This window comes from Hemiscyllium ocellatum, chromosome 15 (assembly GCF_020745735.1).
Source record: "Hemiscyllium ocellatum isolate sHemOce1 chromosome 15, sHemOce1.pat.X.cur, whole genome shotgun sequence".
NCBI lineage: Eukaryota > Metazoa > Chordata > Chondrichthyes > Orectolobiformes > Hemiscylliidae > Hemiscyllium > Hemiscyllium ocellatum.
The window spans coordinates 27,688,768-27,701,206 of NC_083415.1; the positions used below are offsets into that span (position 1 = coordinate 27,688,768).

A 12,439-nucleotide genomic window follows, 5' to 3' on the forward strand; every position below is an offset into this window, starting at 1 on the left:
CAGATTAACCAGAGGGTCGCCACACCTCAGGCAAGAGGTGAGGTATTCATAGTGACCTCCACTGGTGAGAGATTTGCATCTGTGTTGTTGGCCTCATTCCCCATCACAAACCAGCCATCCAGCCAGCTGAGCTGTCCAACCTCCAAAGATAACGTACAATGTTCAGGAATGACTCTGAGAAACTGACAAAATTGAGTTGTGCACTCAGGAATGTGGAAAGTTAAACAAAATGAATTTATGCTGAAAAAAAAGTCTAAAACTGTATTGTCCAAGATACTGAGTTGGAAACCATTTAATCTAATCATTTTAATGTTTCATGTATCAGAGCATTTGATGAATATTTTCTTGTTGGATCAGTTTGAATCGTTTCAAGAAATACTTCAGTAATCCTAATTATGTTGTAGATTGGGTATATTTAATAAAACTAATATATTCATTGAACATATTTTAATATTGAACATAAGATCACACATTTTCCAAACAACTTCCCATCTATTAAATTACGTCAAAGATAATGGGCATTTCTTGAAACATATATGTCTGAGTTAGCAGTACAAGAGAAATAACTTCCAATAACTCCGTTGCAATGCAGCCTACATTTTGAAATTGTTAAAATTTACAATAACTGAAAGGAATTTTAATTGTCCTTATTTTCATGAATTTGTAACGTCAATTGAAAGAACACTAAATATTTCAAATGCCATGTTTGAACCAACTTAAAAGACAATGCTAAAAGCTGGTTGGTTCTACAAGAAATACAATGACTTGGAGTTGTGGTTAAAAACCGGTGAAGGTCAAAGACAAATAATTGAAATTAAGTATGTAACTTATCTATGTGTTCAATGTAATGAGAATATAGCGCATGGACTAAGCTTTTCTCTTTTATTAGCTTTTTTTCTGGTAGAATACCTTATTTCCTTGGACATGTCACTGGTATTCTAGAATTAGTCAAAATAGCAGATAGAGAACTTTTTTTTTAGAAAAGTTTGAAGTTCTGCCCGCTCTTATATACTACTCAAAATACAATATTTGATGCATGTTTAATTTGAACAAGTGGGCTTTGCAATGTTTATTTTCACATATTTCTATCTCAAGCTTGAATAATAAAAGATGGATACCATTACAGTGTCAGCTTCTGCCAATCAACATTTCATCATCTTTAGGCTAACCATAAAACTTGCATTAAGGCCACTCAAAAATATAACTGCTGCTGAAAAAGCTAGCAACTGAAATCTAAAATTTCAATAATAGTTGGAAGATTGTCAGTTGGTCTTGCAATGTGGTTCATTAGAGCTTGCTGGAAGCTACATACATTCATATGCAGGCGATGGTTCTTTGCAGGAAAACTGAATTTGTCCATATTGTGCATTTTCAATTAAAGTTTGGGGTATATTGTTATGCAGAGCATTCCTCATCAAATGTCTCAACCAGGTCAGCTTGCTCCCTTTTTAATTCAATTTAAATTTAAAAGCTCTGGACTTACTGTTCCTTGGTGTGATCTCTATGGCAAACTCTTGGGCAATCCGAGCCCATTTGCCAACCATTCACTCTTCCTCATGCAATACAAATTTACATACACTGCTATTATTTATAACATAACATTACTTAAATGCAGGCAGACAGCAGAATGTTGCCAAAAGAAAGAGCCTGATGCCTTGTAAATGATTCACAAAGTTAGCACATAGGTACAGTTCAAGTTATTAGGAAGGCAAAAGGAACTGCCTTTATTGTTAGGGAGACAGTACAAAGGTAGCAAAATCTTACTATAGCTGGTCAGGGCACTGCTGAGATGATAGCTGGAGTACTTTATATGGAATTGATCTCTTTACTTAAGGAAATATAAAATTGCATTTGAGGAGTTCAGAGAAGTTTTATTAAATGGATTCTGGGGATTATGGAATTGCCTTAAGAGCAACTGTTGGGCAGGTTAGATCAATACTAAATTGCATTTTAAAAATTGAGAGGTGATCTTATTGAAAAATTTGAGGGGGCTTAATCAGGTTGATATAAAGTCTTGCTTCATATATAGCAGTTTCAAAAGAAGGGATATCCCATCTAAGAGCTTAGGAGGATTTTCACCTCTCAAAGAGCTGGTAACCTTTGGAGTTCCACCCCTAAATAGCTGTGGAAGCTGGATCGTTAATTTTTTTTTAAGGCTGAATTAGACAGATTTCTGTTCGCCAAGGATTAGTGAGGGGGTAGGGGAGGCTGAAAAGTGAAATTAAGGCCATAATCAGATCAACCATGATCTTATTGAATCTAGAAACAAGTTCATTTTCATACACATCACTCAGACACTGTGGATTGGTCATTTTTTTTTGAGCAGGATTGTGATGTTTAGTTGCTATCTTGGGGACTATGCCTTTAAAATTGTAGTCTAATTTTCTGGCTGTTAACCTCTGGTATCAGGTTGAAACAGAACTACTTATAAAAGTCTGTCTCCAGGTCAGAATTCGATAAGGGGAGGAAGCATTCTTATCCCTGCTCCTTTTTTTGTAAAAAATTGAATTTTGACAAATGTGTAACAATTTGGTGGACAATTGATGTACATTAGACACAGCAAAAATATAATAACTCCTCCACAGGATTACTCTTAAATCAAATCATACACTATTTTATAAAGAAGAGGATGTTTTCCTTGTAACACACAATGATTTTGCTGAATAGCTAACTGCATCCCTTTAGAGTTACAAAGGTTGAATTGTTCACAAGGAAACACAAGTTAAAGTCAGTTTGGTCTGGACATTTGAAGGCCACAAAGTACATACCCCAGTGGTATGATTAAATCTGCAATGGCTCAAATATTTTAGTTTAAAATCATTCATTACTGAATGGAAAATCCCTTTGTAAGTGCGATTTATTTGACCATACTGATGCCCCAGACAAAAAGTTTGTGGACAATACAGTGATGTAGCAAACATAACTCATCAAAATCTGGGAGAAGTGGATTTGAACACCTACTAGTGGTGAAATTTACATTAAAGTATCCTGACTGCATCTGCAATTTGACAAGTAAGTGTTGAGATAAGTTACAAAGTAAAGAGCAAGTAAATTTTTCTAACAGCAGGGGGGGAAAAGCAGCAGGATTTCTTATTTAGCAGCTATGTGAACCGATCAAAATGCTGCAGGATCAGAATGCTTAAGGAAAATGGGGATAGTGTAAAACTGATCTTATTTACAATAAAGTGCATATCCACTTGTGATATAAATGTTAATTTACATTTAGTTTTTTTTAATAAATATTTCTCAGATTAGCATTAACTGCTCACCTTCATAGTAGCAATCTAAACATGCAAAATATTATGTAGAAGAATTAAGTGAACAGATTTACAGTATTCGCCTTTAAAAAAATTAGAACAGCCAACAGATGGCACGAGGTACACTTTAAGAGGCTCAGAATGCAACGTTGTGTAATTGAATCATATTGGTGCCAGCCCTTCTCCTGAATCTTTATTAAACTTGATATAGTGTGCAAAGTCTGGAGTAAAGCCCAGATATTTAATCATTTCATATGCTAGAGCAGCTCCTGTTCATCATCTTCAGAACCCGATGGTCCCTGGCGCACCTCCTCATACCACTTGTTGGTTAGTGTTTTCATCTGTATTCGGCCATGGTGGAGGTCCTAGAATATGTATAATCAGAATTATGAGCGAGGAATACATTTCAGTGTTTCAATGCATCTCAGTTGAATTACTTATGTGCTGTTTTGTTCATCTGAGCTCTGGGAAAGCAGCTTTGGCCAGCTTGAGTTATAAAGGCAGTATCCTTTTAAGACTATGCACACCCTAAAGTTGGCAGTGTCACCTATTTGTCAAAGGTACTGCAGATTTCTAATGGTGCTTGACACCATCATTCTGCTGGGCAGTTACTGTGCAAAGTATCCAAGCATGTTATTTATTCCATCTTGCAATGGGTGTCAGCTGAGTGTCATGAAGGTGAATGATTTAAACTGGAAAGATATCCAAATAAAAATCCCATTTTGGATATCAAAGGGCAGATGACAGTATTGAGGAAATAGATATTTGTTCAGGAAACCAAAAATCACAGATGTACATAATTAAGATCTACACGTACCTGGCTTGTAGTAGTTATGCAAAGTAACAAACAACATTACTGTTCTGTTTTAAGAGTTTTAATATTCTATTGCTTCTATGTGTTACTATGATAGTTAAAAGTATGGAATACATTCCAATTAAAACATTACATATCCCTCCAAATATTTGAGAAGGACCTGCTTATAGGAACTTGCTACCCAGAAGGTTAAATAAGCAAATTATTCCATCTGTTTTTGATTTTTTGATAATGGTATATAGATAACTTATATAGATAAGTTGCAGAGCTGGGATATAGATAAGTTGCAGAGCTGGGATATAGATAAGTTGCAGAGCTGGGCGGAAATGTGGCAAATGGAATTCAATGTAGCTAAGTGCAAAGTCGTTCACTTTGGTAGGAATAACAAGATGATGGATTACTGGGCTAATGGTAGGCTACTTGGTAGTGTGGATGAGCAGAGGGATCTTGGTGTCCATGTACACAGATCTCTGAAAGTTGCCACCCAGGTAAATAGTGCTGTGAGGAAGGCATATGGTGTACTGGGCTTTATTGGCAGAGGAATTGAGTTCCGGAGTCCTGAGGTCATGTTGCAGTTGTATAAGACTCTGGTGCGGCCTCATCTGGAGTATTGTGTGCAGTTTTGGTCACCATACTATAGGAAGGATGTGGAAGCTTTAGAACGAGTGCAGAGGAGGTTTACCAGGATGTTGCCTGGAATGGTAGGAAAATCTTATGAGGAAAGGCTGAGGCACTTGGGGCTGTTCTCATTGGAGAAGAGAAGGTTTAGGGGAGATCTGATAGAAGTGTATAAGATGATTAGGGGTTTAGATAGGGTAGATACTAAGAACCTTTTACCGCTAATGGAGTCAGGTGTTACTAGGGGACATAGCTTTAAATTAAGGGGTGGTAGGTATAGGACAGATGTTAGGGGTAGATTCTTCACACAGCGGGTTGTGAGTTCATGGAATGCCCTGCCCGTATCAGTGGTGAACTCTCCTTCTTTATGGTCATTTAAGCGGGCATTGGATAGGCATTTGGAAGTTATTGGGCTAGTATAGGCTAGGTAGGATTCGGTCGGCGCAACATCGAGGGCCGAAGGGCCTGTACTGCGCTGTATCCTTCTATGTTCTATGGTATCAAAAGAAATACAATGAATGAAAAATGTATATTAATTTGTAACTTTCCTCCTTACTATGTCTGCACCAATATTTAATACAATTAAAAGGACTTGCACAAATAACTTTCGCTTAAACAAACTCAATGTTTATTCAGAACCTCTCTGTCCAAACTGCAAGCAATGCATTTCTTTTTAAACATACCTTTTCCTTTCTGCTTGTCATTTTAAATTTTTTTTCCCCAGATAAATAAGGCTACTGCAATCATTTACAATGCTATAAACTACATAAAGCAAAGCAACATTTTACTTCAAATGTTGTTGAAATGAAAGCAAGTCAGTCATATCCCCCTTTCCTTGGCTGTATCGCATCTCTGGTCGAAAATTAAGGCCTCCATATCATTCAAAATTAAATTGAAATATAAGCATCTATGATTACAGCCAGGTTAACATAAAATGTTGCTGATTTGCCATGGCCAACTTGAAATTATACAATTATATAGAGTTGGAAATGATAATGAAAAACCACTAAATGTTCAAGGGGACAAAGATGTACACAATGCGATGGAAGTTAGAAACTAAAATACCACTTAGTGATCGACCTGGTAATTGATACTTGAATTGGACAGTAATCCAAATGCACTGTTGATGAGTTATCAATCAGCCTGGTGCATTAACAGAATCTGCAAGAGCCTTAGATAAGGGCATAGCAAAGGTCTTTTCCTGGGGTAGGAGAGTTCAAAACTAGAGGGCATTTTTTAAGGTGAGAGGAGTGATTTAAAAAGGGAACTGAGGGTAGTTCATACATGGTAGGATAACAACATTTAAAATATATTTGGACAGGTAAATTAATAAGAAAGGTTTAGAGGGATATGGGCCAAAAGCAGGCAAATGGGACAATTTTAGCTTGGAAAACTTGGTCAGCATTGATGAGTTGGTCTGAAGGGTCTGTTTCCATGCTGTATGACTCTTAAGACTAAATTTGTTACTAGGGCTCGAGAAATTTTCCATTCAAATCGTAAGACCACAAGATATATGAGCAGAATTAAACCGTTCAGCCCATCAAGTTTGCCCCACCATTCAAGCATGGCTGATACATCTCTCAACTCCATTCTAGTCTTCTCTGTGTAACCCTTGATCCCCTTACTAATCGACCACCTATCTTTCTCAGTCTTAATATACTCAATGGAATTGGTCTTCACAACCTTTGGTGGCAATGAATTCCACAGATTAACTACTAAATTCCTCCTCTTATCAGTTCTAAAGGATTGTCCTATCAGTGAGTCACTCCTACTACTGGAATCACCTCAACATCCATTCTATTCAGGCTACTCAGTATTCTGTAAACTTCAATGTAACCACCTTGATCCTTCTGTACAGACCCAGAGACCTTAACCGCTTCTCGTATGACAAGCTCTTCATTCCCAGTATCATTCTTCTAAACCTCCGCTGGAGCCCTTTCAATGCCAGCACATCCTTCCTTAGATATGGAGCCCAAAACTGCTCACAATATTCCAAAGGTGGTCTCATCAGAGCCTTATACAACCTCAGCAGTACATCTGTTGTTGTATTCTAGCCCTCTTGAAATGAATACCAACATTGCATTTGTCTTCCTAACTGCCAACTGAGCGTACTTGTTAACCTTAAGAGAATCCTGAACTAGGATTCCCATGCTTCTTTATGCTTCAGATTTCCAAAGTCTTTCCCAGTTTAAAAAAATAGCTTATGCCTCTATTATTCCTACCAAAGTGAGTAACATCACACTTTCCCTCACTGTATTCAAAGTGCCATTTCTTTGCCCATTCTCCTAACCTGTCCTAGTCTTTCTGCAGTCTCCTCACTTCCTCAACACTACCTGCCCTCCACCTATCTTTGTATCATCTGCAAATTTAATAACAATGCCCTCACAGTTCCTTCGTCCAGATTGTTAACGTATTCCGTGAATAGTTGCGGCCCTTACACTGACCCGAGGAACTCCACTGGCTGCCATTCTGAAAAATACCCCTTTTATTCCCACATCTTCAACTTCTGTTAATTAGCCAATCCTTTATCCAGCCTCTAACACCATGGGCTCTTATCTATGTAGCAGCCTCCTGTGGCCCCGAGTCAAAGGCCTTCTGGAAATCCAAACCGATCATCACTGCCTCTCCTTTGTCTAACCTGCTTGTTATTTCCTCAAATAATTCTAAAAGATTGGCCAGGTGTGCTGACGAAGCTGTGCTGATTCAGCCCTATTTTACCGTGCACTTTCCAGTACACTTAATAATGGAATCTAAAATCATACCAACAACCCAGGTCAAGTTAACTCTCCTACAGTTTCATCGAACTCCCTCCTTTTTAAACAGGGATGTTACATTAGCCATTTTCCAGTCCTCTGGGACCCCCTTTGACTCCAGGGATTCCTGAAAGATCACCAGTGCGTCTACAATCTCTGCAGCTGTCTCCTTCAGATCTGTGGGGTGTAATTCAACCGGACCAGATGATTTATCCACCTTCAGACCTTTCAGCTTCCTCAATACCTTCTGCTTAATGACTTCTTCCTCATTTCTTTCCCCTGAAATTCTTGAAGTTCTTGTACGCTGCTGTTGTCTTCCACTCTGAAAGCCAATGTTAAATTTCTCCACCATTTCTTTGGTCCCCACTACTACTACCTCAGCTTCATTTTCCGGCTGTCCAATGCCCACTCTCACTTCTCTCTTACTTTTTAATATATCTAAAAAAATGCTCTTGCAATCCTTTAATATTACTCACTCGTTTACCATGATTTTTCAGCTGTCTCCCCTTATTGCTTTTTTTAAAAAAAAAAGTTATCCTCTGGCTTCCTACTAATATTCACCGTATTGTATGCTTTCTTGTTTGTTTTTATAACCTAATGGGCATCTCATTGCAATATATTGCAGATGCTGGAAATCTGTGGAGGGAGTAAACTCTGAAGAAAGATCACAATGTTGTCCCAGAAAGTCCGGAGGTTAGCTATTTGTTTTTATTAAGCTGACTGGATGTGCTGTCAAGACCATGCAGAAATCCTAATGTGGCTGACTCTGTGGAAATTTTCTTTGGATAATTATCTTGCATCTGGAAATTTCTAAGAATTGTCCCTAGGGTGAGCGGTTTTGGAGAATTCCAACTGACTTAAGTTTAACACTTACCCATGAAATATTAGAGAATCAAAAGCCTCCTCTAACTCTTCAGTAAATATTAAATTGAATTCAGAGATCACCACCAACCTCCCCAATTACACAACCCTGACCACTGACACTTCCAGAACCTTTAATCGCCAGATGTGATCCTCCCCAACCCCCACCCCCATCCCTCTCCACCCCAAACTATCCTAAGCCTTACCATTATCTTCACCAGTCATTCAGCAGGTATTCTAACCACCATACATACCTTTTCACAGAGCTGTCAAAGTGGCTATTAAACCCCTAGAATAAAACATTTACTGCTGCAAAAAGTGTGGTTTTCACTCTGATTGACTGGATTGCTGGCTATGTTTCCTGGATTGGTCTCCACTTATTTGCAAAAGACGACACCTGTCCAGGAAATTCCAAAGCACATTTGATCAAAAGAGGAATACTTGTCTTTTGGTCCAATCCAGGTCAGAAACAGGGTTCTGATCCTAACTGGAGTTACTGGATTCTTTCTCAGACACTGCCAGACTTCTTGAGTACTTCCATCATTTTCCTTTCATATCTCAAAATAGGTAGTGCATTTAAAATAGGTTGAACAAGCGGAATGAAGCTTACATTGCCCCATGATGCAGACATTTTGGAGCAGCTTTGTGGGATTAACGGTGTCAAATTCTGTGAACAAGTTGAGAAGTATTAGGAACAATTATGTGTCTCTGATACTTTCACTTTTCGAAGTCAAAAACCATGCCTGAAGAGCTGTTTTGGTAATACACTGGGAAGGGAGAGCCTGAATGGTGAAATTCAAAAATGTAGCTTTGGAAATGAAGGACAAATACTTGGAAATTGTACTTGGACAATAATATAAAATGAACGAGAGACCTTTTAACACCACCAATCAAAAGGAGAAACGGGGCAGAGTGACATTAGATTTGTAATCTAGAGGCCCAGGTCAATTATCTCCAGTCAAAGTCAAATTCCATCAAGGCAGCTGGAGGAATTTAAACAATACATTTTTAAAAAGGCTGGTGTTGAAAACATCAAACAATTAGTTCACTAATAAAATAGAGGGAAAAAAAAATCTGTTATAGTTATCCGGTCTGGCCTACTGGTGACTCCAGTGTCGCTGAGTTTTAAACAGTTTAGAAAGGCACTCAGTTCAAGGGCAATTAGGGAAGATCATTAAAAACTGGATTTTCCAAGAATACTCAGATCTCACACTAGAATAAATTAAATTATCATCATAGGAGTGAGGGAAACAGGATCAGCAGTTTAATGGTAATAGTGCTTACGAGCAGGAATCTCATTAACAATTGATTAGTGTCATCAGTGAGTAAATAAACAAACATAGTTGCAAGACTCGGTGAAGGGAGATTAACCAGATGTAGCTGACATAATGACACTGTCAGAAGATAATATACATACTTAAGGTATAGACACAGGAGCCCTTCGGGGATTTTGCTTGATTTGTTGAAACTAGCATAAACATTTAGAGATGATATACTTTCAACTTCTTGAAGAGCTCCTGGTATGAGATTATATAATTGTGCCTTTCCTGCACAAATCTGTTTTATAAACTCTTTTTAAAATAAAGAATACCACCTAGTGCTTCAAAACATCCTAGTCATTGACCATGTATTAGAAGCAATAATATCTTGTATAAACTCTCTCTAATGTTAAGGCACCTCATTATGTTAAATGGATTTGGTTTTCAGGAAACATCATCTCAGATTTTTCAAAAGGAACTGCTTTGGATTTCTAGCATCTGTGCACTTAATTCCCTTAAAAGTGAATTTAATGAAATCCAAGTAACTTAATACAAAGTTACTCAAAATTGCTTAGTGAACAATCCAATTATTCCAAGTGCTGACCAAAAAAAAAGTCATGCAATTATCACACTGAATTTAAGGAATTTGTAAAAGAACAGCAGCAGGCCACTCATTACCTCAAGCCTGCTCTACCATTCAATGTGATCATGCTACTCTAACTCAATTCCATGTGCTCATCTTTGCTTCATATCTTAAAACCCTCCTTGTGGAACTGTGCACCAAATGCCTACTATCTTTTGTTTGTAGAACTTCATTCTAGAAAAGTCAAGCTCTAACCTTTAGGCTATGTCTCGTAATATTACTGTCCCCAATAAGTGGAAATACTTTCCCTCTACTGACTTAATCAGTTGTCCTTAATATAAAGTTCAAGGATATATACTTACGCATCTTACATTGAATAAAACTAGAAAGAGAGAATGAAGTATGGAATGTTAAACCTCACTGCATGAACTTTTTGAATTAGTAAATTCAAAAATGATCTTTTTGAATTTACTAATTGGCAAATCCAAAGTTTAACTTTCTTTTCCAGTTAAAAAATACAATAAATTCTAGTATTCCACAGCTAACATAATCAGTTTATGCACTGTAATGTACAAAACTTTGATTTATTGATCAAAGAGAAAATTAGAAAGGCCAACCTCTGGAGTAAGTCTTCGTGTAAAGAAAGGATTCAAATATTTTGCATCCAGCCACATGAAGCCTTTGAGATCATGCCGCTTGATGTATTGTGCTTCATATTCTTCCTCAGTGAGTTCTGATAAATGTTCAGATTCAACCGTATTTCCCTGGAAACAACAGCAATCAATTAGAACTATCTATATACATTTTTACGCCATTTTATAGCAAGTTAGATTGCTAGCTACAAATTATTTATTCAATTCTTGAAAATAATGCTGCAATTTTTACTATCGAATTGTATTACTCTGCTCATTACCTTTAAATAAAATGAAAGGCAACAAGTAGCAAATTCAGTTATGAAGTGGCGAACATAATGCTATATTTTTACCCATTGATTTAATTCCAAAACAAGTAATTAGGTCTTTTATTCTAAGAAGTTATGACTGAGTTATTCTATCTTAACTGTTAAATTCTAAATTTTCTGTGCCAACAGGAAGGGCGTGTGTCAAAGAGCCACAAAGAATGGGAAGACAAAAGGCAAATTAAATACCATCTTCTCAGTTTTGCTGAGGGTAATATCTTTCTTGTTTCTTCTACGTGTTTTGGAGTCTTCTATATCCATCAACCTGATGAGAGGCATTGTTCCTCCACCCAAAACCAGAATTGTGAAAAGCACAATGACTATTGTGGTTGTTCCAATAAGTTGACGCTTCTCTATTGGCTCCATCTCCAAATGTAGGCTCAAAGCATAAGGAATGGCACCACGCAGACCTAAATATGTTAAAGTAATGAAATAAGTCCAAAGGATTTGAGTAGTAACTAGAAAATAAAATCACATTAGCCAATGTGTCCATCAATTTTGATTACAGCCAATTTAACCTCAACTGAATTTTCAATTCAACCGATGGGAATGTATTATTTTTTTTAAAAAAATCTCAGCATTTCACAAAAAAATTACTATAGAGTCAAATTTGTGGATTATAATAAACATCTGATTATCATTAGTGATACTTGTTTAACGTATGATCGAATTACCTGCAGTTATAATATGCTAATGTTTGCTGAAGATTGTTTCCACTTAGATGATCAAATATATGTGACGAGCAAGTTGAATTAGTAGGATGTTTTGAGATGAATCCAACAAGATTAGAGAAGCAATGTTTAGGAAGGAATAGCATTCAATAAAAGTACTTTTTGGTGCAAAGGATGCCATTTTAAAAACAAATTTATAGATTGACCTTCATGACATCAAGGTGTCCCCAAGGGCTTTCCAGCCAATTAGGTGTTTTTGAAGTATAGTCACTTGTAGTACATGGCAGCAATTTACAAATAGCAAATTCCCACTCATAATGCAACAAATATGAGGTTTGTTGTTATGTGACCGTGTCTTTATAGTTTAGGGTAAAATTGATGAATGAAAGGGCTCACATGACCTGCTCAAATCCTGCTCGATAACAAGCAACTGCGCTGACATTCGATACTCTGTTTATTTCAAGATAGCTGAAAATGTGTTGCTGGAAAAGCGCAGCAGATCAGGCAGCATCCAAGGAACAGGAAATTCGACGTTTCGGGCATAAGCCCTTCATCTGGAATGAGGAAAGTGTGTCCAGCAGGCTAAGATAAAAGGTAGGGAGGAGGGACTTGGGGGAGGGGCGATGGAGATGCGATAGGTGGAAGAATGTCAAGGTGAGGGTGAT

General features: G+C 37.3%; 1 protein-coding gene across 1 annotated transcript in view; it reads right to left on the reverse strand.

Annotated features, from left to right (window-relative positions):
* Window positions 1-469: 469 nt before the first annotated feature.
* The window catches only part of slc9a8 (solute carrier family 9 member 8), a 73,640-nt gene continuing 61,670 nt past the window's right edge, over window positions 470-12,439 (reverse strand). The window contains exons 14-16 of the mRNA XM_060836324.1: window positions 11,293-11,513; window positions 10,763-10,909; window positions 470-3,622 (exon numbers count right to left, since the gene is read on the reverse strand). Of these exons, the coding sequence (XP_060692307.1) occupies window positions 3,515-3,622; window positions 10,763-10,909; window positions 11,293-11,513 (476 nt within the window). The 3' untranslated portion in view covers window positions 470-3,514. The remainder of the gene's footprint in view (window positions 3,623-10,762; window positions 10,910-11,292; window positions 11,514-12,439) is intronic.